Genomic DNA, 26,145 nt, shown 5'->3' with positions numbered 1-26,145 from the left:
TTTTCCAGTTCCTCGAGTGGGTAGGAAGCCACCCAGGGCTCGTGTCTGTCACATTTGGGGAGGTGGAAGTAGAGGGTCCTTCCAGTCCCCCTTTGAGCACGGACATCATCCCTTTAAGATTTATGCTACGGGAAGACCCTCCCATAGGCAAATTTCCAGCGGTCCTGGGCTAAGGAAGACTCTCCTCTCACCCAGGATTCTAGTTCTGTACAGACAAGTTTATTTGGGTCGTCTGACGCATCTGCAGATTTTTGGCTACAAATTTTCTCTCATAAAGTGGTGCCCTCCTTCTCTACCTCCACCCGAGCTGCGAGCTCAGGCTGGCTTCACATCCCAGGATGCAGTGTGCTGCTGGCCCACTGGAGGCAGTCCACAGGCCGAGGGTACTGAAGGTACCAGGCAGCACTGCCTACTTAGAAAGCGCTTCCTACTTTCTTTCTGTCAGACCCTGCCTTCCTGTTTCAGAGGGTAGAGTGGCCATCAGTATCAAAACTTTCTCTTGCCTCCTTTTTGCTACAATTGGTGGAAATGTCTCCCAGACTTCCTTGGTGACTAATGATACCAAGATATGTGGTCATCATGGAGAGATGACAAGTTGTCAGGTCATCATTCCATAGATGGCTAACCCTACCCTGACTCTACTCAGCACGTCTCTTTTGGTTGCAAGTGACAGAAACCCAACTCAAACTTGCTTACACGAGAAGGGGCATTTATTGAGTTGCAGGATTGCAGTCAGGGCAAGAGCGTGTTTAGATCTCAGAGAAGGTGGACTCTAGGATTGGAAGCCTGCCTGGACTCTGCTTCCTCCTCAAGAAGGCTTATCCTCTCAGATGGGCTATAGCCACATGATTCCAAACTGTTGGCTTCCGGCCTCTCACCAGCAGGCTTCCTGTGAGAAGCTGAACTGTTCCCCTTAGCTCCAATTCAAAATATACTGTCACCTGGAGGCAGAGCCCTGTGAATCGCAGCCTCCCACTAAAACCCCGTGGATGGAGCTCCCCCAAAGGTAGTACTGTTCCCAGAAGCAGGGGGAGGTGGTAAGACAGAACACCCATTGCTCTCTACCCTTTCCCACCCGGTGGTCTTCATCACAGCTGTCACCCATCCTCCTAGACCCATCTGCCATTTCTGCCTGAAGCTGCAATAGCCTCCAGACAGAGTCAATTTGCATGGTTAAGACTGGTATTTTCAAGAGAGTGATGACATCACAGAACTGGGTTCTAGAAGGCCAGGGGGAGGCGGGCAGCACCCCCACCTTGTTTAGAACATGGAGAGCTGTGAGCCAGGTAGGGCTGAGTATAGTTTGTGAGGAAGAGGAGGCTCCTACCCAAACGGCTTTGTTCTACAAATTCTCACATAAATCTCTGGGCCCGCTGGGACCTGGGGTCAGAGAGGGATAGGAGAAAGGTAAGCTTCAGAAGGGAAGGTAGGAATGCACCTGCCAGAACCACTGTCTCCCCCAAGGGGACCCCAAGAGGAGACTTCATGGGCAGAGATGAAGCTCCCTGCTTCCTGAGGCTCAGTGACACCTGTCTCTGAAGGAACCTACTGAGCCAGGGCAGGGGAGGGTTGCCCAAGACATAATTATACTAAAAAAGTATTTGCTGTTTGTCTGAAATTCTATTATAACTGGGCATCCTGTAATTTTATTCGCTAAATCTGGCAACTCTAAGGTGAGAGAGAGAAGCAAAATGGTTGCAAGCTCAGGCTAGTGTGGAGCGTCTTAGATCTATGAGGAAAGAAGTCTATCAGGGTAGCCATCTTGTCCAAGCAGAAGCTGCTTCATGCCTGACTTATGAAGCCAGTGGATGGAGGAACCAAGACCTTTGGGAACACGTGTGTCCACGCGTGCGCGCGCGTGTGCACACACACGCGCACACACACACACACACACACATACACACACCCTTAGTGACAGAAGTAGCCCCATTCTTTGTTTTCATGGCATTGACTGTTTTGAAGGATATAGGCCAGTCGTTTTATAGACGTTTCCTCTGTTCTGCTTTGTCTGATGTTTCCTCAGGATTAAATACAGGTTATGCATCCCTGGCCAGAGTCCTACATAATAAATGAGAAAGAAAGAGACTGGAAACAGCCCGGTGGGGAGCAGTGAGTGAGCAAGGACATTGGCTCTCCCCAGATTCCTCAGAGACTTAGAGAAGACCAGCAGGAAATCCGCGAGACCCTAAAAACTGCAGGCCCTCAGCTGGGCCTTCTCCCCTCCAACGATGATGACAAGGGCACTTCTCATCTCCTTGGTCAGTTGCCTTGTTACCATTAGTAAGGCCAGGCTCATCAACCGCTGTGACTTGGCCAGGGTGCTACACCAGGAGGACTTGGATGGTTTCGAGGGCTACTCCCTGACCGACTGTGAGTGCCATTTCTTTACACCTCCCACCCCTTCCTTTCCTCCTCTCCTGGTCATGCCCGACGTGGCCATCTTCCTTTCTCTCTTTCATCTTTGAAAGCTAAGTTCGAAAAGCAGCCCTCTGCAAGAAACCTTTCCCAACATTCCATATTTATTCAGCTATTATTAACTGAGCACTTATTATGTCCTAGGAACTATTTTAGGTGCTGAGGAGATGAACAAAGCTTCTTCCCTTATAGTGTTCACATTCTGGGGAAGAGATAAGCAGTAAACAAATACAAAAATATACGAAGCACTTCCTGGTGGTGATAAATGCTATGCAGAAGAATAAAGCAGGGGAAGGGGCAGGTGGCACTGTCCTAGAAGAAGAAATCAAGGAAAGTCTCTTGGAGAAGGTGACATTGAGCAGTGCCGAATGAAGTAAAGGACCTGGCCATCCAAAGGTCTAGGGGAAAAGCATTCCAGGCAGAGGAAATAGCCAATGCAAAGGCTTTGTCCTACTCTATGGGAGGGATATCTCTCTTTTGCCCAGAATTTGTGCATACTTGTCTTACAACACTGTCTCTTTTTACTTTGTTTTGTGGACATTTTTAGGTACCTATCTTCATTCTTGTGCTACAGGCAGGCCCTTTGAAGGCAGCATCTGCATTTGACCCAGCTAAATGTCCCTCACTGGGCTTTACACAGTTCCTGGCACACAGTAGGTGATTATTAAGTGCCAGAAGCATGGAGGGACAGAGGGACAGATGAACAGTTACACTGATGGGTTGGTGGATGGACTGAAGAATGAGAGGAGAAGCTAAGGGGTATTCCTAGCCCACTAGCCCCGTCTAGCCTCTTAGGCCTTGTTCTTTTCTTTTGATTCTTCATCTTCCTTTCTCCTCCATCTCCCTTCTTTCTCAGCCTGGCCCCCTCTAAACACCCTCTTCTCCCTGTTCTAAGGGCTATGCCTGGCTTTTGTGGAAAGCAAATTCAACATATCAAAGATAAATGAGAATGCAGATGGCAGCTTTGACTATGGCATCTTCCAGATCAACAGCCACTACTGGTGCAACGACTACCGGAGTCACTCGGAAAACATTTGCCACACAGAGTGTCAAGGTCTGTCCCGGGCCTCAGGGTGGGAGAGGTGAGAGGGATGACCAGGCTCTACTCACAAAATTGCCTGTCCCACTCACAGCCTGGGAATGCCCCCAGAGGGATGGCTCAAGGAATCAGAAAATTACTTGAGTGAGCAGAGGGTTTGACTAGCGGCCCTACTGCCTGTCCAGTTAGGAGGTTCTGCTGTGTCCTCGAGCGGGATCCAGAAAGGCTCTCCACAGACAGTGGCAGTAGAGCAGTCGCAGCAGCCAACATTTATTCAGAGCATAATCTATACTCAATAATATATACATAATATTACATGAATAGCTCATTTTATCCAATTTTCCATGCAGTAGAAACTGTTATGATCCCCACTTTACAGATGAGCAAACTGAAGCTCATAGAATCAGTGCTGAATGCCAGACTGGTGGTCCTGGAGGCTCAGCTCTAACCACTAAGTAGTATTGTCTTTGGATAATGTTCTGACCAAAGGCCAAGTTGCAAACTCCCCACCTCAGGCTCCTCAGGTCCGTGACTCTCTCCTTCACCTCTTCTTTCATGCTCTGATCAATGTCCCCGGCTCTTCACCAGGAGAACCTCCCCCATTATGCAGGACTTCACCTTGGTCTCTGTGCTGCCCATTTTGGCATTTCATTTCCTTACAAACCACCAAACTTTGGGTAAACTACCATCTACTCTGGCTAGGAACTATGGTAGTAAACAGGCCCAAATCTCAGTCCTCCTGACCTTCCTGCCCCCACCCTAGGCCACCCCCGACCTCTAGCAGCCATTGTCGGGATGTCTAAGTGGGCCTCTGGAAGGGGAGCCTTGCCTAATCTGGAAGTACTCAGCCCCCAGGTGGCACACGCCTGGGCAGGGAGAGCTAGTGTCTGCCTCAGTTTGGGGACTGTCCTCGGTGTTCTCACAGGTATTCTCTCTCTCCTTTTCAGAACTGCTGCGCCCCAATCTTCTCTCAATCATCCACTGTGCAAAAAAGATTGTGTCTGGAGCAGGGGGGATGAAGAACTGGTAAGGAAGACACTGTAGGACTAAGTTAGCAGTCAGAGCCCCAAGAAGGATGTGGTGACAGAGAAAGAGACAGTAGGCAAGGACTAGACCCATTCTGCAACTTAGAAAAGTGTGGGATAGTGACGGAGCTTGGAACTCTGACTTAGAAGACCTAGGATCTCATTCTTTCTCTGATATTGTATGAAACAAAACACTTTTGGTTGCAGTAATAAAGCAACCTGAGCTAGCTGAGGGAAAGTTATTCCAAGAGGACACAGTGTCTGGCTGAGCCAACACAAGGGGTACAGCTGGGGGCCTCGAGAAGAGAATAGAAGCAGGGCTGGAAACTGTCAGCAAGCTTTCTCTGGCAGCTTTCGGCTTCTCATGGTGTGTTTGCTTCACACACTCCCTTTGCAGACCAAGTTTCTCTGCTCCACAGTCCACAAGACAGACTACAGCTGCCCAAGTTTACGCTCGAACATCCTAAGTAATCATAGTGACTGACTAAGCTCAGTCTCAGACTGAGTGCCTGGGATAGAGAATCTGATTGGTTCAGCTTTGACTTTGGGTCCTCGCTTTGTTCAATTAGCCGTAGCCATGGGAGCAATTAAAGCAACACAATCATGGCTGCCACAAAGTTCCTCTCTTTATAACGGGCAGCAACATTTTCTATAAAAAGTGTATTGCTCCTCAGTTGGGCAGGCACCCCTAAAACTGTCAACTTACCAACGGTGGATGTTGGGATGGTTACTTAACTTTTCTGAGTTTCAAACTGGATGTATAAATAATATAAATAGCTGCCTCTGCAGGTGACTGTGGGGATGGAAGGAGTTAAGTGCCTTGCATACTCTAAAAACATCATGCAAAAGAAGGGACACGATGACTGTTAGGACTGAGCCTTTCTGGAGGGAGAGTCAACGGTTGCACATGGGAGATAAATATAGACAGACGAGAGAGCTAGGAATGAAAGGGATTCTGGATATTGCTCTGTGTGGAAGACTAAGAGCTGGGTCACATAAGTGGAGAAGCAGCTACTAAGTGGGAAGCAAAACCATTTTTGTTTTTCTCTCTACAGGGTAGCATGGAGGATACACTGTTCAGGCCGGCCACTCTCCTACTGGATGACAGGATGTCGCCTGGGATGAGACAGGGGGCAGGCCTGCTGTGGAGTCATTCCAAAACTTTCCTCCCTTGGGAATATTTTATTTCTTTTTCCTCTTTCCTCCATTTCATGTTATTTTCTTTCCTTCCCATTTACAAAGAAAACTGACCAGAACCCCAGGAATAAATGGTTTTCTAAGGCTTCCTCCTTGTTTTCATCCCGGCCCAGGCCCCTGGTTCCTGACTTATCATTTGCAAACCAAGAGGAGAACCATAATGAAGATATTTCTATATTTTTAGAATTATTAAAACATTCCTTGTGCAAAGAATGTGTTAATTTACTCATTAATTCTACATATATGTACGTACTCAATATAGTAGGAGCGTGCTAGGTACTAGAAGAATTCATAATCTAGGTGAAGAAGCAGAGACATACATGAATCATGAATACAGTGAATGAATAGATACATATAATGAATACAATGGATAATGAAATGGATAGTAAAATCTATAATTATTGGTTTGAAACAGTATCAGGATCCAAGTAATTCCTCCAAAGCTAACTATCTTAGAAGTAAAAGAAAAAGCTCAAAAGTAGGTAATGGGTGGGGCTAAGGATCAGGTATACTGAAGTGGAGAAAGTAGTGGTTGTGTGGGAGCAATGGGGCTAGGTGTCCATGATTTTAGGGTACTTTGGAAGAACGGGTTAGAATCTAGATTTAAAAACTACTTTGGGTGGGATCTGATTTGCTTGGAAGGTGCTGATGTGGAGCAGAACCTGCTTAGGGCAATGCAAAGGCAGAAAAGGGGCATCGGCGGAACATCCTGTATATAACCACCATCAGTCTTGTCTGACTAAAGTGGGGTGTTATTTTGAGCTACTCATGTCCCTACTTCTGAGCCTTAACTGCTTCAGCTATAAAGTGAGAGACTTGAATATTCAATGATCCCTAGACTTTTAGAATTCACAGACCAATAAAATGTCAAAAAAATTAAGACCACGATAAGATTTCCAACTTTTTTATTTTAATATCCGAGTAAGAATATTAATCAAAATAACTATCCTCTATTAGCATCTCTTCATAAAACAATTTTTAGCATCAGAATTGCAGGGAGGTCATACTTGTGGATAATAAAATAGAATAGATTTTGTTTTATGAAAAAAATTTAAAACCTTGATTATAGTGTCTTTTTCTCATTTTGCCGAGGACAGGTGAAAACTTCATCACAGCCCAGCTTGGTTGTTGTTTAGGAACCCCAGGAAACCTGTTTTGTAAGTTTCCTTCTGGCTCTGACCTTCTAGGATTAAAGTAGGGATTTTTAGGACTGACTTTCCCTCTCAGTGAGGTACTCGCAAAATAGCTCAGTATCAGGAAGCCTAGAACATTTCTTCTCAGGCACCGTGAGCTCCAATGTTAGTGCCCTACTAGGGCCAACTATTTGATTTTTCCAAAATTTTCTCTCCACCTCACGCTGCCTCCCAATTTCCACATCATCTGACCTCATGGGCACACATATTCACAATTTACCAGAATCACGTAGGAAAATTAGGGAATTTTTAAAAAGATTTTCATGCTAGATTGTTAATGGCTTAATGAGTTATACCTTGATTTACATATTTAAAACTCATGAAAACGTTTAAGTCAAAGGATTGCATCTTTAGTGGTCATTTCCCACACAGAGGCATCCATCACACAGTCAGGAAATTTGAATTTTTAAGTTCAGTAGGTAATGCTATCTACAACTCTAATCTTCTCTAGGAGTGAAGATGAAGCCAGCTGCTATAAAAATGTCCCTATCCTTCGATCCTTGGGACTCTACCCTTAAAATACACTTGAACAGAGAAACACAAAACTCTACCACATCGGAGTGGTGGGGCTGTAGGAGAGGAACTAGAGGCGGAGACTGGTCTGAGTGGGCGGGGCGAGGGAGACCGGGTGTCGAGCTGGCCCCGCCCCTAGCAAGAGCCACTTTGAAAAAGGCGCGAGCGCCCCTTGCGCAGGCGCAGTGCCACTTGAACCTTAGCCGCGCACGCGCAGTGACGGTAGGATGGTGGAGTTAGTACCTTTTGCGGTTCCTACTGAGAGTGACAAAACTTTGCTGGTTTGGGAGCTGAGCGCCGGACCCACGGCCGAGGACTTGCACGTGAGCCGGTCCAGGGTGGAGGGAAGCGGGGAGAAAGCCGCCTCTCGGTGACTGCGAGTCCGAGAGTCCGGCCTTAACCCTTTACCCGTCTTGTCTCCGCTGAGAGGGATCTTAGTTTTAGAGGGGACCTCAGCAGTCAACTCGCCCCAACAGAAAACTCTCAATAGCTAGCAGATGTTGCTTCTAATACTTCCGAATGTTAAGCTGTCAGAGGAAAACTTGTTCATGAAATGAGAAGTGTTTTGAGTTGCACCCTCTCCACGGTGGCCTTGGGGAATAGGAGGGAATGAGAAGTTTTGTTTTCTGGGCGTGATATTTCATGCACTTACTTGGCGTGGGACCACCCCACAGCATTCTCTGTTCACAGTGTTCTCCCAGTTTGGCCTTCTGTATTCAGTCCGAGTCTTCCCAAACGCTGCAGTGGCCCGTCCTGGTTTCTATGCCATCATCAAGTTTTATTCAGCCAGGGCTGCCCACAGAGCCCAAACAGCGTGCGACCAGAAGCAGCTTTTTCAGAAATCTCCAGTGAAGGTGGGTCCAAGTATAGAATTCCTAGCTCCATCAGAATGAAGTGCTGAATTCAGTAATAATAGGCTAGCACTTGTACAGCACTCTGGTTTATGGAATGCTTTCAGTTGCATTGCTACACCAGTCTCCAAATTTTTTTTAGATGCAGAAACTCGAACTCAGAATGGTTAAGGGACTAACTTAAGGTTCATGACAGTAAATGAAGAAGCTAGAAGTCAAACCTAAACTTACTAATGTTAAACCCCATGCCATATTATGCTGCCCCTTCATTTAAGAAATCTTCATGAGAAGTCTTGCTTATATTTACTTTTGTGTGGACTTAAAATAGGTGAGCTGGACAGGATCTTTCGTCAGTTGTAACATAGCGCAGATGCTTCCTTCTCCTCCTCCTCCTCATCACTTAAAATGCCTATTCAGAACTCTTTTCACTTCCCTCGAAATGGTTAAAACTTCTTTAATGCATTGTAGAAATCTTATTCCATATTAACGTGCCATCCAATTTTACTTTCCCAGAGCCGCAGAATTGTATTTTATTATGTGCCTCAATTCAACCACCATTCCTTTTTCAAGGACCGTTTTAATTCCTATGAATAAGTAAGTGAGGCTTAGATTTCCCAAACTTTTTACTTTATAATTGTTTGTCTTCTCTGATTGGCTTCTTGATCTGGCTTTTTACTGACTTTGCTGCCTATTCTTACCCATATTCCTTTCCTCATTGATTTAACCTTCATCAAATCTGAGAACTCTCCTCAGTGTGACTCCAGGTGTACTACCTTCACTTCTGTATGCCCTGTTATTGAAATAATTACTTGTCAGGCATTCTTTAATTTGCAGACTGTGACCTGCTTCTAGCCATTTCACATAGGCACTCAGATATTACAGGTGGTACTGAAAAAGTTAGGAAACAATTACTTGGTATCAGTGAGTAATGAGTTTTTTCTCTCTCATTGGACATTAATGCCATTTCATAAGCTTTAGGTTTTGAGATTTTCACAGCATAAAGCCCGCCGTTGATAGAGTGGTGAAGGAAATGTTCTACAAGTCAATATATAGTTGAGGGGAGAAGGCATTCATGTTCAATTTCTTTATTTAATGCAGTGCCTTGAGTTACTACCCCCTACTCCCGAAATTGTTATCTAGTTTAATTATGTGTTTTTTATACTTTGGCAGGTACATATGATTCCTGTCTTTTTTGCCTTTTATAAATACAGAAATAGATTAACATCTTAAAATCAAGGAAAGGCCTAAGGCATCTGAGAGGTTTTTTGTTTTTGTTTTTGTTTTTGTTTTCAGTATCATGAAGGAAAATGATTGCCGACAAGAAGTACGGCAAGGTTACCCAAGGTGGCAACTGTCTACTGTCCATGGGTCAGAGAGCTTCTGAAGCTTCCTAGTTGTCCAGAACAGCTCTACTGTGATTTACCGTACAGACTAGCCTCCCCATAGCACTCAGCACTTAAAAATTTATCTTCATTTCTCCTTCCTAGTAGACAGCTTAATTTGGAAGGAGTAATTTTATTTTCTTATTTGCTCATTTTTTCATTCACTCAATCAACAGACCATTTATTCGTGCAGGGCTTTCTAAGTTTGTTTTATCATCACTTTTACCACCAGAGGTCAGGGAAATCTTCCAGTTAATCAAGGGTTCTGGAAATGATGCAGAAAAGTACTGTGACTTAAAAATAATAAATAATAATTAATTTACAGTTTACTATGAACTTATTGCTTAAAATGTTGTACCCTATTTAATCTTTATAACTACTCTATGAAATTGGTATTGATAAATCTCAGGTGTATTCAAAATAAGTCTTTGCGGCAGGTCGTAATATTTTTAGGTCTATCTCATGTCTTTAGGTTCGTCTTGGCACCAGACATAAGGCAGTTAAACATGAAGCCCTTGCCCTCAACAGCTCCCGATGCCAAGAATTGGCAAATTACTACTTTGGTTTCAATGGGTGGTCAAAAAGGATCATCAAGGTAAACTTCGTAGATTTTCTTTGACTAACCAGACTCCTTTCAACATTGAAATCCTAGACTTTAGAGTGAAGAATAGAACTGTGTTGTGGGGAGGAGATGTGAGAGGCCTGTAAGTGGAATTATCTGAATATTGGCCTGCCACCTAGAATTAATAATTTCATGGACTTGGGTGGTAGCATTCATAATTTTCTCAAATGTTTGCATGGCATATAATAAAAAAGTAATTGTCTCTATAGTAATAATAATAATTCATTTGCAAGTCTTACTTAATTTTGAAGCTATAGGACACCTCAACTGATAGCTGGGATTGCTGGAATTTAGCTTTTATTTCTAATCACAAAACATTTTGAAGTCTTCATTGAGATCCTAGGGAGGACCTTTAATTCAGAATCCTTACAGCTTCAGGATCTTTCTGACCTTGAAGAAGGGGAAAATGAAGATATTGTAGCACCACTTCGGAAGCAAAGCCTGAAGTTCTTCTGTGCTTTAGAGGTGATGTTGCCATCCTATGAGTGCAGGAGTCCTGGAGTCGGCATGGCCGAGGAGCCTTTGGATAAGCTGGAGGAAGGTCTGTTTCCAGTGGGTGGGGGAATCTCTCTTTTTTTTTCCTTTCTTTCTAAAACTCATCTTTTCAGATGTATCATCAAAACCTCCTCTTGCTAAACTAAAGCCCCGGGTAGTTTTTCTGCCTTACAATACAGGTTTTTAGGCAATACCTGACAAAACCTTTAGCTTTAAAATTTTAGATCTGACTTCTTGCTGAGCTGCTTAGGAGAGGGGAAATTATGTTTGTCCCACTTTTGGTTAAGAATCTGCTTTGTGCTAAAAATAGCCCTTCAAATACAGATATCACATAGCCTTCAGTTATTCTAGCAAAATAAACTCTAATGTAATGTTCAGTCCTTTGCTTCCTGTATAAGGGCTTGAGGAGAAAAAGAGTCAAATGTAGATACTTAGAAAGTGCCCTTTCCGATGGGTACTGAGTTTTTCCCTACAATCCATAGCACTCAGGCTTAGAATTTTAAGTCAGGGCAAGGCTGTTAGTGGATGGAGTAAATTAGGCTCGGATGAGTGATGCTCAGGGAGAGGCCAGATCACCTGTACTACCCACCAAGCCTTTCTCACTGTGTGATTCCAGCCCCTGATGCACAGGAGAGTAAAGTCTCTAGAAGTATAACATCACCTTGTTCATTTGAAATCTGAGAGTGATGTGAGATTTGTGCCACGTTCTTGGCTTGCATCTTCCTTCCACTACTTCAGGAACTTCTGGAATAGATGGGAGCAGTAAAAAGTACTTTGCCAGGATGTCCTTAAAATAGAGCCATTCACCCATACCCTTGTATTGTGCCTGCCCTTAATATCTAAGACAATAATCTAGAAATCATGGATGCATTTTTAAACATAGCATAAAAATCAATTTTCATTCGGATAGGCATTTTAAATCTATTTGTTTTGATTGGATTTAGGGCCATTATCATTTCTTATGAAAAGGAAGATGACCCAGAAACTTGCTATTCAGAAGGCTATGTCAGATGCATTCCAGAAACTGTTGATTGTGGTTTTAGGTAAGACTTTCTTGATTGTCCAAGTACTTCAGTTTCAATGAGCAAATAAACTCATTTTGAAAAATTAATTGGATGAAAATAATGGTTATCCAAAACACTCCATATTCTTTTATTCACTGCTTTTGCAGCAGTGGTCTCAAATTTGTTCTTAACGGCATTTGTGAGAAAAATGGCAGAAAATTTTATTGTTTCCAGTTTACAGATGTAGAATGACTTGCCTCCTTTCACGCAGTGTTTGGTCCAGTTCTTTCTCACTTGCTTTCCTCAAGTAACATTTTATTCCATAACATTTCATTATAATGTTGATGAGATGCCATGGGAACTTAACTCTTGTTTATACCAGTTAGCCTATCGTAAAATTGGTTTCTTATATATCGTTTTGCCACTGAAGTGAGGAATTGCTATATAGTGATTGTAAGTTCGGGACACCTGTATTTGAGTTCTAACTCTGTCTCTTAGATTGTTTTATATAATCTAATTTTATACAGTTTTAGGTTTTATAGTCACAGATATATGAAGGTATTTACTACTCTAAGCTGCCATTTTATCTGTAAAATAGGGTTAGTAATTCAGCTTATCTCATAGGGGATATTGTAAGAGTAAATGGGACGATGAATGTAAAAAGCTTAGAATTACTCCTGGAACATGGTAAACAGACAAAATATGTTAACTATTCTTATCATTGTTGTTTTCCTTTTGGAGAGTTTATTAGATTATGTTTTTGGAATCAATTCAGTTTCTTTTTTGTTTCTGGCAGCGACATATTGGATGAATGTGATTCTTATATGATAATCAGCTGTTTTTGTGAGCCTTGAAAGTTGTCATGCTATTGAATAGTGTTAAATATGTTCCCTGTTGAGTTCTACAGTAGTGTGAATGCTACAGGTTGTGCCCAGAGAAAACTTTATGATCAGTAGAGAGTCCCCAAACAGAATGGCTTCTCTGCTTCACAGCCTTGCAGGCTTAGAGACTGAGAAACCTAGCTTAAGTTGTTGACACCTTATTTGCTTGTAAGAGTTGACTCAGGGTCAGTTTCAGCCTTTCAGCATAGGCAGCCCTTCTGGTGAAGGTTGACTTCCCTGGTCATCATATAGAATCTTCATCAGCTGTCAACTCTGAGTAACAACCTTTAAGAACCAAATTAAATATCTGGGTTGTTTACCTCTCCCTAATATGTTAAGGTATCTCTTGTACACCTTAGATCAAAAAGCCTTGTGGCTCTAGTTTGCCTTGAAGGAAGTTGTATTGTCTATAAGGTATCTCTCTCTCTTTTCTCTCTCTCTCTCCCCCGTTCCCCTAACTCTCCTGTCTCTCTGCTCTCTCTTCTCTCTCTCTCTCTCTCTCTCTCTCTCTCTACTCTCTCTCTCTATAAAGCTCTGGCTCTCTCTCTTTCTCTTGTACCTAGTAGAATTTTGGTTCCCAGGGAGTAGACATTTACCTTGCTTCTAATATGACTTACCTACTGTCATCCAATAGTCTCTATCCCAGGTTTGAACTCACTTTCCCCGCTACCGAATGCATTACTGTTCAGTCATATTATAATTGAACATTTTTGTTTCCACAGTTTTTACTTCCTATGTCATTATTCCTTAGTTCCTATGTCTAAGGTCATAAAGTTTTTGAACCAAATGAAGTTGATACTTCAGATTTATTTTTTCATGAGTAGGTGCGATAAAAAAAATAAAAAAACTAAAGTGTGAGATGGAACTTTTAGGAAAATGTTTTTTGATTTTAGAAATCAAAAGCATGTATAATTACTGGATGCTACCATTATATACAGGAAATTTTAGAATAAGAAAATTCTGAATTGATCCATGTTAATTTTATTTCAGAAAGTGGTAAAACAGCTGTTGTGTATAAACCCTGTGAAGAGATCACGGATGCCAAGACTGAAGAAGAACTATGGGATATAATTCAAGTATGTGGAGATAAGGCTCAAGGGTTCCATAGCCAATATAGCCATAATTCAAACAACCAGCAGGGTTTGGAAGACTGGCATATACAGTCAGCTCTGTCATCCATAGGGAATGTGAAACTCTGAAACTCTTTTTGAGTGCAAAGAATTTCTAAGGCTTTTCCTGAGGTCCCGGCCCTTGGCATTAACCCCTTATTTTAAACAGAGCAGGCTTGAGGGCCAGAGTACTCTACAGTTGTGGACATAGGAGAGGAGAGAGGCCTTTTAGAACTCCTCCGAAAAAGGATCCCAGGGCTTTGGGCAAAATATAACTATGACTATAAGTGCGATTATGCTACAGCATTTGAAAACTAGTATGCTTTTTAATTAAGGTGTATTACCCAGCTCTCAGCACCTCATATATATTTTGTATGAAATATTTTGCTGAAGAACCTTTCTATAAATCAATTATATGGATACCCTGAATTGGGGATTAAATTGCCAAAGTAATTTCTATAAGAACATATTAATTTACTACATATAGGATGTTTTTAAAAACGGGGAGAGCAAAAAATCTTTCATGTCGTTGAGAACTTAATTTGGGAATATATTTCTGGTTATTTAACTCACCTCAAAGCTGGGAAAAAAAGTAGAGAAGGAAAAGGTGGTTATGTTCTGAAAAAGTATTTGAAGTTTTTCTCTCTGCAAAATAATTATTTTAATTCAATTAAATCAAACCGGTCAAGGAAACTTCAAACTTCTCCAAGTTTGGATTTTAAGAAGTCTAACTTCCTGTGAAATGTGCAAGGGATTCAATATTGATGCTAAAGATTTCAGAAACCTGATTATATGATTATAACAGATCAATTCCTAAATGAGGCCGATTTTGGAATCAGTTCCATTTAAAAACCATTACTATGTGTTAGACACTGGGAATAAGATGCAGCCCCTTCGTCCTTGGAATTCACATGCTAGACGTCATGCCAGACAATAAACAAGGACTAAAATAAAATAGATTATAAAAAAGGCTGTGAAGGAAGTAAATTGGCTGTCAGTTACAGTGTTTCAAGAAAATTATTTAACATGGTGGCTTTAACATCCTAAGTGTCTTTTCCATGTGTGCACACAGGATAGACCTCTGAAAAGTAGAATTGTTACTTTTCTAGATTAATGGCTATGTTGAGCCAAGGTGAGTTGAGGGACATTTTCCCATGCCATTGTGAAAGGCTATTCACTTGGTTTCAGACCCTGTTTCCCAGAATGAATTGCTCACCCTCCCTTCTATAGAAATTTTGGATTCATCTCTGATTCAGTGGTAGTCCCTATCTAATAGAGATGAATTAATAATCACACATGGATACTGAGATTTTAGAGGAAATGGTAACATTTAAAAACTAACTGTCAAATGGTGTCCCCTCCCACCACCCTAACTGGTGTTCATTTTGTAGGTCGGCTACTTTTCTTGGAAGCAGTATGGCCAAGGAGAGGAAGAATGTCTCTCAGATTTCAGCTTAGAGGAGGAAGAGTTCAGATTGCCAGAACTGGACTAACACTTCTGAATTTCCTGGGATACAGGGCCCTGTGGCTTCCTTGAGAAACTCTGCACCACCCCACAAAACCCTCACCTCATTTAACCCCCCACCCGCCTACCCCTAGGCTGCTGGAGTCCAGGGCCACCCAGATGTGCAGCCTAAATCCTGCCTCACTGTGAGGGGGTGGGGGGCCCCAGTGGGAGGTAGTTGTCGCCTCTGAAAAGGGACGCTAGGACCCTGGTGATCTGGGGGAAAGCCTTGCTCTTGCGCGGGCTTTCTCCGCCCGCCCGAACCTAATAAAGATGGCGTAAATAATAGTGTCGTAAATAAAGGGTGAGACGTGAAGCAGGGGGAGGGGCGCGTGGTTGCTAACGGCGCGCGTCACAGGTTGCCATAACGGTTCGGCTCCCGCTCAGGGCGCGGCGCCGGCGCCCCATTGGCCTGGGTCGCTCGCTGCGCCCGGAGCCTCCGCATGTCATGTCCCGGCTGCGCCTCTGGGACCCACGGCTTCTCTTCACTTGGCAACTGCTGTGGCTGCTGGTCCTGGCAGCTCAGCCTCCGGTGTTGGCCCTGGACCCTGTCCAGCTGACCTCCGACCCCCCGTGGCTGCCCGAGCCCTGGTCTTCGCACTCCTCTGATTTCACAACCGAATCACCCCATGCGCTCATACCCCCGGCAGACCCAGGGGGCTTTAATAACCTGGGATCCCCTGCCGCAGACCAGATGTTGGCCCTGCCCCAGGAGTTGACTGAGACTTTGGTTCCTTTCTCGGAAACGGATTCAGATGGAGACCTGCCCTCAGGGTCAGATCAATTTGCTGTTCCACATCAGGATCCGAATGACAAGCTAACCCAGCATCAGAGGCTCCCACAGGAGGTTCCAAAGCTAAACTGGGATCAGAATCAGGCCCTATCTCTGCCTCCTCAGCTTGAAAGTAAGATTCAGTCTGCAGATCTAGGTCAGGCTGTAGATAACCATTCACTTGAAATCCTTGTTCCGCCTCTAAGTAGTGGGAGTTCAAAACCAGCAAAGCTTATTGTTTCACCCCCAAACCTGAAGCAAGGTCTAGCTCAGCTTTCACGGTATGCCAAAGTGGTTGGAACTCTAAGCCAATTGGTAAAAACACCTCAGCGTCAAGAACAGCAGTTGCAGGAAGATTACTTAGATCCCAGTATGGGTATCTTTCATCCTGAGGAGAGCCTACCTATGGATTTCATGCCAGATAAACCTTCCAAGTCACCTGAAGAGGTTGAAATTTCTTCCCTGCGAGAAGCCCAAGCTCATCATCTAGAGCCTCCTGAGGAGTTTGAACCTTCACTCCAGCAAGAGGCCCTCACTCAGCATCCACAGTCCCTTGAGGAGGTTGAATCTTTTTCACCACAGGCAGAGGCCCAGGCTCAGCGTCCAGAGCATATTGAAAATATGGAACTACCTCCACTTCAGCAGGAGGCTCCATCTCAACCTCCAGAGTCTTCTCGGGAATTGGAACTGCCTTCAGAGCGGGAAAAATCCCCACCTGGGCCTTTGGATACCTTTGAAGAGGTTGAACATTCTTCAGTCCAGCAGGAACCCCCAGCTCGGCGTGCAGAGGCCCCTGAGGAAGTGGAAACTTCTCCAGCCTCAGAGGAGGGAAATGTTGCATCTCCAAGTCGGGTTGAAGCGCAGCAGTTACGTTTGCATGGTGTCACTGTTAATCTGCAGCTTACTGTAACTCCAACACGCGCTGAGGAGGTTGAACCTGCTCCAGTCCAGAAGGAACCCCTGGCTCAGCCCCCAGAGAGCCCTGAGGAGGCTGAGCCTTCTCCAGTCCAGAAAGAGCCCCCGGCTCAGCCCCCAGAGCGCCCTGAAGAGGCTGAACCTTCTCCAGGCCAGGAGGAGGCAATGGCTCAGCCTCCAGAGCACCCTGAGGAGGCTGAACTTTCTCCAGTCCAGGAGGAGCCCCTGGCTCAGCCTCTAGAGCACCCTGGGGAGGCTGAACCTTCTCCAGTCCAGGAGGAGCCCCTGGCTCAGCCTCTAGAGCACCCTGAGGAGGCTGAACCTTCTCCAGTCCAGGAGGAGGCAATGGCTCAGCCTCTAGAGCACCCTGAGGAGGTCGAACCTTCTCCAGTCCAGGAGGAGGCTGAGCCATTGCCAGAGCCCCCTGAGGAGGTTGAATCCTTCCCGCTCCAGCAAGAGGCCTCAGATCAGTATGCACAACCCCATGAAGAGGTCACACCTTCAGTCTTTACCATTCCAATGAGTGATGGAATAAGAGGAATTGGAGATCAGTTTCAAGCTTATAAATCAAGCTTGCCCAAAGTTACACTTAAACCCAAGGTTATAGAACTTACTGTAACTTTAGAGCCTACTAAGGATATTGAATCTTCAACCCAGCAGGAGGTCCCGCCTCAGCTTCCAGAGCCTTTTGGTGCTATACCTTCTCAAACCCAAGGAGAATCCTCAGCTCAGCCTCCAGAGCCCCCTAAGGAGGCAGAATCTTCTCTAACCCAGCAGGACACCCCAGCTCAGTCTCCAGAGGAGGCAGAACCTTCTGCAATTCTGCAGGAGCAACCAGCTCCGCCTCCAGAGCCTTCTCCTGGGGAGGTGAAACAATCTCCAAACCAGCAGGAACAACCAACTCAACCTCCAGAACATCATGAGGTGAAAGTTTCAACTCCATGTCACCATCATGCTCAGCATTCAAACCTGCCCAATGTTACTATCAAACCTGCAGATATGCAGCTTACCATAACAGCAGAAACCACTACAGCAGTGGGACCTTCTGTTCAGCATGAGGCTGAAGGTCAGCCTTCAGTGCCCCTTAATGCAACCCAGCAGAGGGCCTCAGGTCAGCTTCCACAGACCTCTGAGGAGGGTGAACCTTCTACAACCCAACAGGAATCTCCAGCTCAGCACCCTCAGGCCCCAGAGGAGGGCGAAACTTCTGCAGCCCCAACTCAGTATCCAGAGCCCTTTGAAGAGACTGAAGATGTTGAACCTTCTCCAACCCAACAGGAGGCCCCAACTCAGTCTCCAGAGCTCTCTAAGGAAGATGTAGTTCACTCTCCAGTGCATCATACAACAGTTTTTTCTTTAGGTCAGACTCAAGCTCAGCTTCCGAAGTTGTCCAATATCACTGTTCAACCTGTGGATGTGGTGGTTACCGTAACTCCACAGGTCACTAATGTGGTTGGAACTTCTCCACCCCGACAAGAATCCTCAACACAGTCTACACTGGCCCCTGAGCAGTTGAAAACTTTGTCCTCCCAGCAAGAGGTTCCAGATCAGCATCCAACCCCTGTTAAAAATGTTAAACCTTGTCCAATCCAGCAAGGAGTCCCAAATCAGCCTGAAAATCTTTCTGAAAAAACTGAGCCTTGTCCAGTCCAGCAGGAGAACTCAACTCAGCCTCCACAATCCTCTACGGATGTTGTGGCTCAACCTTCAGTACATCATGAGGTGACATCTTCACCTCTAGGTTCGAGTAAAACTCAGCATACAGTGTTGCCTAATATCACAGTTAAATCCCTGGATCTGGGGGTTTCCATAACTCCAGAGACCACTAAGGTAGTTGAACATTCTCCAGTACAGCAGGAGACCCCTGCTCAATCTCCAGTTCTCTTTAATCAGGTTGAAGTTTCTCCGACCCAGTCCAAGTCCCTTTTCCAGTCTTCGGAGTTCTCTAAAAAGGTTGGATCTTTTCCAGGTCAACAAGAGGCCATAGCTCGGACTCCAGATCTTCCTAAAGAGATGAAACTTTCTTCATTCCAACAGGAGGCCCTGGCCGAGCCATCAGAGCCCCCTAAGGAGATTGAATCATCTTCAACTGAACAGGTCTCAGCTTATCCTCCAAAGCCCACTGAAGAGATCAAACTTCCAACCCAGGAAGAGGCTCTTCCACAGCCCTCTGAGAAGACAGAATCATCTTCAGTCCTGCAGGAAGCCCCATCTCTGCCTTTAAAATCCCTTAAGGAGATGGAACCTTCTCTAACTCAACAGGTGGTCCAGACTCAGCCATCAGAGCCTCCTGAGAAGATGGAACCATCTCCATCACTGCAGCAGGCCCCACATCAGTCTCCAGAGACCCCTAAGGAGGATGTAGTACAAATTCCAGTCCATAATGAGGTGGAAGTTTCAGCTCCAGGACAGGATCAAGCTCAGCATTCAAACTTTCCCAGTTTCACAGTTCAACCTTTGGACTTGGGACTTAGCATAACTCCGGAACCTGCTGCAGAGATTGAACACTCTACAGCCCTGCAGAAGACTACAGCTCCTCCAAAGCACCCTAAAGTGACACTTCCACATCCAGAGCAGGTTCAAGCTAAGCATTCAAAGCTGACTGAAGTCACAATTCAACCTTTAGACCTGGAGCTTGCCATAACTCCAGGACTGATTACAGAGGTTGAACTTTCTCCAACTGTGCTGAAGACCCCAGCTAAGCCTCCAGAGCCAGCTAAGGAGATCGTAGTTCAGCCTCCAGAGCCAGCTAAGGAGGTCAGTTCAGCCTCCCAGAGCCAGCTAAGGAGAATTAAGTAGTTCGACCTCCAGGAAGGCAGCTACTGGGAAGTGTGGTTAGCCTCCAGAGCCAATGGGGAGTCGTGATTCAGCCTCCAGAGCCAGCTGGGGGAGGTCAGTTCAGCCTCCCAGGCAGCTAGGAGGTGACAGTTCAGCCTCCAGGAAGGAAGGGCAGCTGAGGAGGTGGTAGTTCAGCCTCCCAGAGCCAGCTGGGAGGAGGTGGTAGTTCAGCCTCCAGAGCCCTGGCTAAGGGAGGTGGTAGTTCAGCCTCCAGAGCCAGCTAAGGAGGTAAGTAGTTCAGCCTCCAGAGCCAGCTAAGGAGGTGGAAGTTCCCGGCCTCCAAGAGGCCAGCTAAGGAGGTGAAGTAGTTCACAGCACTCAGAGCCAGCTAAGGGAGGTCAAGCCCAGTTCAGCCTCCAGGAGCCAAGCTAAGGGAGGTGGTAGTTCAGCCTCCAGAGCCACCCTAAGGAGGTCGTAGTTCAGCCTCCAGAGCCGGCTAAGGAGGTCGTAGTTCAGCCTCCAGAGCCGGCTAAGGAGGTCGTAGTTCAGCCTCCAGAGCCACCTAATGAGGTTGTATTTCAACCTCGATTGTATCAGGTGACAGTTCCAGCACCAGGTCAGGATCAAGCTCAGCAACTATCATCACCTAATGTCACAGTTCAACCTTTGGACCTGGAATTTACCGTAACTCCAGAACCTCCTGTGGAGGCTGAATATTCTACAGCCCTGCAGCAGATTACAGCTTTTCCACAGTACCCTGAGGTGATGCTTTCACGGTCAGAGCAGGTTCAGGTTCAGCATCCAACCTTGTCCGAAGTCACAGTTCAACCTTTGGACCTAGAACTTACCATAACTCCAGAATCTAATATTGAGGTTGAATCTTCTCCAACTATGCAGGAGAACCCAACTCAGCCTCCAGAACCACCTAAGGAAGATGTAGTTCAACCTCCACTGCGTCAGGAAGTGACAGTTCCAATACCACCAACTATGCAGGAGAACCCAACTCAGCCCCTCCCAGAACCACTAAGGAAGATGTGGTTCAACCTCCTCGTCAGGAAGTGATGACAGTTCCATACCACCAACTATGCAGGAGGAACCCAACTCAGCCTCCCAGGGAGCCACTAAGGAAGATGTGGTTCAACCTCCCTGCGTCGGAAGTGACAGTTCCAATACCACCAACTATGCAGGAGAACCCAACTCAGCCTCCAGAACCACCTAAGGAAGATGTAGTTCAACCTCCACTGCGTCAGGAAGTGACAGTTCCAATACCACGTCAGTATCTACCATCACCAGATGTCACAGTTGAACCTTTGGAACTGGGCCTTACCTTAACTCCAGAACCTATTACAGAAATTGAACGTTCTACAGTTCCTCCAGAGTACCCTGAGGTGACACTTCCACATCCAGAGCAGGTTCAGAGTCAGCATCCAAACCTAACAGAAGCCACAGTTCAACCTTTGGACATGGGACTTATCATAACTCCAGAATCCAGTATTGAGGCTGAACCTTCTCCAATCATTCAAGAAACCCCAATTCAGCCTCCAGAGCCACCTAATGAGGTTATAGTTCAACCTCAATTGTATCAGGAGTTGACAGTTCCACCTCCAGGTCAGGATCAAGTTCAGCATCCACTGTCACCGAATGTCACAGTCGAACCTTTGGACCTGGGCGTTACCTTCACTCCAGAACCTACTACAGAGGTCAAACATTCTACAGCCTTGCAGCAGACTGCAGCTCCTCCAGAGTACCCTGAGGTGACACTTCCACATCTAGAGCAGGTTCAGAGTCAGCATCCAAGCCTGGCTGAATTCACAGCTCAACCTTTGGACACGGAATTTACCATAACTCCAGAATCCAGTATCGAGGTTGAACCTTCTCCAATCATTCAAGAAACCCCAGTTCAACCTCCAGAGCCACCTAATGAGGTTGTAGTTCAACCTCGATTGTATCAGGAGGTGACAGTTCCAGCTCCAGGTCAGAGTCAAGCTCAGCCTCCAACATCACCCAGAGTCACAGTTTATCCCCTAGACCTGGGGGTTTCCATAACTTCAGAACCTACAGAGGCTAAACATTCTACAACTGTACAGCAGACTACAGCTCCCTCTCCAGAACAGCCTGATGTGACACTTCTACATCCAGAGAATGTTCAGAGTCAGCATCCAAACCTGACTGAATTTACAGTTCAACCTATGGACCTGGATATTACTGTAACTTCAGGATCTAATGTGGAGGCTGAAACTTCTCCAACCATGCTAAAGACCCCAGTTCAGCCTCCAGGGACAACTAGTGGGGGTGCAGTTCAATATCCATTTCCTCAAGAAGTGACTGTTCCAACTTCAAGTAAGGATCAAGGTCAATATCTAAAGTCACCCACTGTTACAGTTCATCACGTGAACCTGGAGCTTACCATAACTCCAGAACCTACCACAGAGGCTAAACATTCTACAGCCCTGACGAATACTACAGCTCCTCCAGAGTACCCTGAGGTGACAGTTCCATATACAAAGCAGGTTCAGAGTCAGCATCCAAACGTGACTGAAGTCGAACTTGCAACTGTGAACCCAAAAGTTACCATAACTCAGCAACCAGAGTCATCTGAGACAGTTCCTCCAACGACTGAACAGAATGCCACCATAAACATCGACGTATGTAAGCTCTGTGCATGCAAAGATGAGACGCTGTCGTGTATTGGTCTAAGCCCAAAGCAGAGGCTCCGCAGAGTGCCTGTGCCAGAGTCCAACATCTACAACGGCACCTTCACCATCTTGTAAGAATTGCTTTCCTTATTTGTTCTCTGCATCCTGCCTGACACGGCAGCCTTTTCTCTCAAGGTCTTCCTGGGCCTTCCTCATCTTCCTAACCCATGTTGACTGACTTTCTATTTTTACCTTTTGTTTGTCAACTATCCCTTACCTTCATTCTTACTATTGTTTCCCCCTTCTCCAGCCTTTTACTAGTAATTGACCTTATTTTTCCTTATCCATTTTTTAGCCCCATCATTTCATTCCTTAATCTCTACTCTCCTTCCACTTTTGCTTCATCCTCTTACAGCAACATATTCTCCTTAGCTCACTGGTGGTGATAACAACAAAGTGGTTAAGCGTAGAGATTCTAGAGCCAGACTGACTGGGTTTGAACCCAGGTACGTCATTTAGTAGCTTTGTGACTCAATTTCCTCATCTGTAAAATTGGGATTTACTATAGTTATCATCTCATAGGATTATCGTGAGATTTAGATAAGTTAATACATGTAAAGCACTTATATCAGTGCCTAACGTATATTTGTGTTAGCTATTATTATTATTCGATCCCTCGGTTACGTCCAGAACCCATCTTTGCAACCTGGCTTTATATATAGTACCCATTATGTGCCCAACTATGGGAGCCACAGAAGTATGACATTGTCTCTAGAACATAACAATGATGGGTGGGAAGAAAAGGAATGTGCATAAAAATGGAGCTGATATATAATTAAATACTAAAAGAGATACAGACCATAGGTGCTGTAATTCACCAGAATTTATAGTCACTGGGGTGTGGACGTCAGGGAAAGCCGCAAAGATTAGCTAGCACTTTAGCTGGTACTTAAAGAGTGGCTGTGACTTGTTAAATAGAGAAAATATAGTGAGAACAGTCTAGGCAAAGGCATGGCTGCAGGACAGATCAGGATTTAATAGACCGGTGTGACTGTAAAGAATTGGGTTAAGGAGCAAAGAAAGATATGATTATGAAAAACCTTGGCTATCAGCTATAGGGGTTTGAAAGTTACACTGTCAAATAAGGATTGCTACTGAAAGTTTTCAAGCAGGAGAGACAAATGATTAAAATAAGGGGATCATTGTAGATTCCATATGTAGAGTGATCTAGAGAAGAAAACTTGATTCGGGGAGAACAAATAGAATGCTCTGGCAAAATCTAGAAGGAAAGTGAAAAAGGACTGAATTAGAGTGGTTGTAATAGGAGTAGAAAGAAGATCCTGAGTACACTATGAAGGAAGCACTGACAGGATTTAGTAACTGACAAGAGTTGGGGGATAGGGTATACAGGAAAGAGAAAAATCAAATGCCACCCTGTAAAGTCTCTGTCCTAGGCGATGAGAATGATGGTGGTAAACCGGTGAAAACACAGCAGTTGGGAAGGAGGGCCAGTTTGAGGGAGGTGAGTTTAGTTTTCGGCATCTTTTATTGGTGAGCATAAACCGGCCAGAAGGCTTCTGGCTGAGTGGAAATGCCCACTAGCCAGAGTGGCAAGACAGGTATCTGGTTGACTTTTTCTGACCTTCCTGAAAAACTGAATGAGTAAGTCATTGCTGAGGGAAGAGGACAAAGCTACTGGTAAAGATGCAGTCATCCACAGAGTTAGTGGTTGAAAGCAAATCTCAGGAATTTAACAGCTTCTTTTAAACACGTATTATTCATGGATACATTCTCCGTGTTTTTTTGGGAAAAAGATCACAGAAGTATTATATTAGGATAAAACGTGAAAATCCCACCTAACTCTTCCTATCACTCCTGTTACCATTTTGGTGTGTGTCTTTCCTTCCAATCTCTCTCCTTGGCATTTTTTCCTATAATGAGGTAGCACTTTACTCCTTGCCTAGTAATTTGTGCTTTTCCCTATGCAATATATCTGTGAGATCTTTCCATATTAGTTCCTGTCATTTTGAATTGCCCTTATCCTTCTGACATCTGGAGAGATTTCAATAGAGGGCACTGAGCCAAAACTTTGGTATTTATATTCTTTATATTTATTTGCTAATAATGATAATTTTTTTTTTTTTGCCATTTTCTGCTGAATTGTTTATCATTTTCTCACTGATGTGTCGAAGGAGTCATTTTAGACACATAAGTGACTTTGGAAAAAAATACATTCAAAGTAATTAACTGGCATTACCTATCCCAGATAGGAAGTTCAGGTTCTGAGGAGATGCCTCATTGTTTGTGCCAGTGGCCCCACAATTCTTTCTTTATTAATTGTGCAAATTGGGAAGCTGATAGCTGTGGAAGTTAGAAAGCTGGTATTTTCTGTATTTGAATATTCCCTGCAAGGTTGCCATGATTCTTTTACTTATGATGTTCATTCTTTTCCTACCTATTCAAGGATATGAACTGTGTTTCTTCACAGAAATTTCCAAGGAAACTCTATTTCTTACATTGATGAAAATATATGGAACTCATACCGTTGGGCTGAGAAACTGTGAGTATATTCTCTCCAAATATGAATTCAAAAAACTAACTGCATTGTAAGATCCTTCTTGGTCCAAGATTTTGAAGTCGGTCGCTCTGAGAAAAGGTCTTTCCCCATCCATATCCTAAATCAGCCTCTATGGATTGCAATTCTATGTTTATTTTAAAAATTAAATTTGGAGGACCTTATTTAAAATATGAGTCAATTTAAACTTATTTTCCATTATAACAAATAATACATGATTATATTCTCAATATATAAAAATGAGGTAACAGGTATAGTGAAAACCCTCCTTGTGCCCTAGTCCTGCTCTCCTGGGGTAACTGCTACTCTGAGTCTAGTATATATCCTTCCTAATCTTTTTTGCATGTATTTGCCTGCATACATATTTACAGATAGCAAAATAGGTTTGTTGTGTGATTTTCATTTCTTTTTTACATAAATGATAACATCCTATAACTTGATTCTTTCAACTATTGATATTTCTTAAATTTCTCTCCTTCCCAGTACATAGACAGTTACCCCAATTTAAACTCCTGTAAATATTCCGTAGTATGGATGTATCACAGTTGAATAATTCCCTTATCCATGGATGTTTAGATTATGTCGTTTTCTTGTTACATGGATTGCCGTAACAAACATTCTTAAGCATGCATCTTTGTGAACACAGGCAGGTATTTCTGTAGGACAGGTGTTTAGAAATGGAATTGTTGGGATGAAGACTATGTAGATATAAAATTTTAATTGCCCTCAAAGAAGTTGTGCCAACTCACACTCCAGTCAGTAGGCCGTGACAGCATTCATTTCCCCATGCCCTGCCATCACTGGATATTCTCCATTTTTTGATTGATCTCATGGGTGAATAAAAGAGATGCCATCTAAATTTGAATTTTTCTGATTACTTGTGAATTTAAATATCTTTATATGTTTATTGAACATTTGTATCTCTTCTCTGAATTTGCCCTATCCTTTGCCCATTTTTCTGTTGTTTATCTTTTTCTATTCATTTGTAGAAAAAGTCAGTTTAGGCATATAGTGATTTGGGGAAAAAAATTTAAAGTAATTAACTGGCACTTTTCATGACAGTTTATATGTCATATCATTAGTTCAACTTCAGTAGTCAAGTCATTGATGACATCTGAATTAATAATAAAGACAATAGTCATAGTAATCTAAAAGTAGGGATTATGACCATCTTAAAATAGATCTCCTCTTTAGTCTGATATCTTATTGGTAATGGAAAAAAAATGCTAGAACCAGGCA

General features: G+C 44.1%; 3 protein-coding genes across 5 annotated transcripts in view; all 3 read left to right on the top strand.

Moving 5' to 3' along the window:
• Positions 1 to 2,231: 2,231 nt before the first annotated feature.
• LYZL6 (lysozyme like 6) lies at positions 2,232 to 5,604 on the top strand. Its single transcript, XM_039846853.1, has 4 exons — positions 2,232 to 2,370; positions 3,311 to 3,469; positions 4,402 to 4,480; positions 5,535 to 5,604. Exons 1-4 carry the CDS (start codon positions 2,232 to 2,234, stop codon positions 5,602 to 5,604), a joined length of 447 nt encoding a protein of 148 aa, XP_039702787.1.
• Positions 5,605 to 7,566: 1,962 nt separating this feature from the next.
• RDM1 (RAD52 motif containing 1) lies at positions 7,567 to 15,516 on the top strand. 3 transcript variants are annotated; one of them, XM_039846797.1, is made up of 7 exons: positions 7,567 to 7,705; positions 8,057 to 8,236; positions 10,088 to 10,210; positions 10,610 to 10,778; positions 11,677 to 11,775; positions 13,608 to 13,693; positions 15,118 to 15,516. In XM_039846797.1, exons 1-7 carry the CDS (start codon positions 7,610 to 7,612, stop codon positions 15,217 to 15,219), a joined length of 855 nt encoding a protein of 284 aa, XP_039702731.1. In that variant the 5' UTR covers positions 7,567 to 7,609; the 3' UTR covers positions 15,220 to 15,516. The 3 variants fall into 3 exon arrangements, with proteins under 3 accessions (XP_039702731.1, XP_039702732.1, XP_039702733.1); XM_039846798.1 differs by lacking the exon at positions 11,677 to 11,775; XM_039846799.1 differs by lacking the exons at positions 10,610 to 10,778; positions 11,677 to 11,775; positions 13,608 to 13,693; positions 15,118 to 15,516 and adding an exon at positions 10,563 to 10,595.
• A 134-nt stretch (positions 15,517 to 15,650) lies between these two features.
• The window catches only part of LOC120589275 (leucine-rich repeat-containing protein 37A3-like), a 47,307-nt gene continuing 36,812 nt past the window's right edge, over positions 15,651 to 26,145 (top strand). Inside the window, exons 1-4 of the mRNA XM_039846846.1 lie at positions 15,651 to 19,674; positions 20,167 to 20,732; positions 20,786 to 22,462; positions 24,820 to 24,891. Of these exons, the coding sequence (XP_039702780.1) occupies positions 15,679 to 19,674; positions 20,167 to 20,732; positions 20,786 to 22,462; positions 24,820 to 24,891 (6,311 nt within the window). The 5' untranslated portion in view covers positions 15,651 to 15,678. The remainder of the gene's footprint in view (positions 19,675 to 20,166; positions 20,733 to 20,785; positions 22,463 to 24,819; positions 24,892 to 26,145) is intronic.

Source organism: Pteropus medius, unplaced genomic scaffold, assembly GCF_902729225.1.
Source record: "Pteropus medius unplaced genomic scaffold, Ma_sr-lr_union100, whole genome shotgun sequence".
NCBI lineage: Eukaryota > Metazoa > Chordata > Mammalia > Chiroptera > Pteropodidae > Pteropus > Pteropus medius.
The sequence above is the reverse complement of the archived record's forward strand: the minus strand, read 5'-3'. Positions and strand labels throughout refer to the sequence as shown.

Bases quoted from the DNA above. Each gene is read 5' to 3' on its own strand.
- LYZL6 (XM_039846853.1), top strand. From the start codon at position 2,232: ATGACAAGGGCACTTCTCATCTCCTTGGTCAGTTGCCTTGTTACCATT. The intron at 2,371-3,310 runs GTGAGTGCCATT...CCCTGTTCTAAG, and splicing joins GGGCTACTCCCTGACCGACT to GGCTATGCCTGGCTTTTGTG. The intron at 3,470-4,401 runs GTCTGTCCCGGG...TCTCCTTTTCAG, and splicing joins TTGCCACACAGAGTGTCAAG to AACTGCTGCGCCCCAATCTT.
- RDM1 (XM_039846797.1), top strand. From the start codon at position 7,610: ATGGTGGAGTTAGTACCTTTTGCGGTTCCTACTGAGAGTGACAAAACT. The intron at 8,237-10,087 runs GTGGGTCCAAGT...TCATGTCTTTAG, and splicing joins TTCAGAAATCTCCAGTGAAG to GTTCGTCTTGGCACCAGACA. The intron at 10,211-10,609 runs GTAAACTTCGTA...GAATCCTTACAG, and splicing joins GGTCAAAAAGGATCATCAAG to CTTCAGGATCTTTCTGACCT.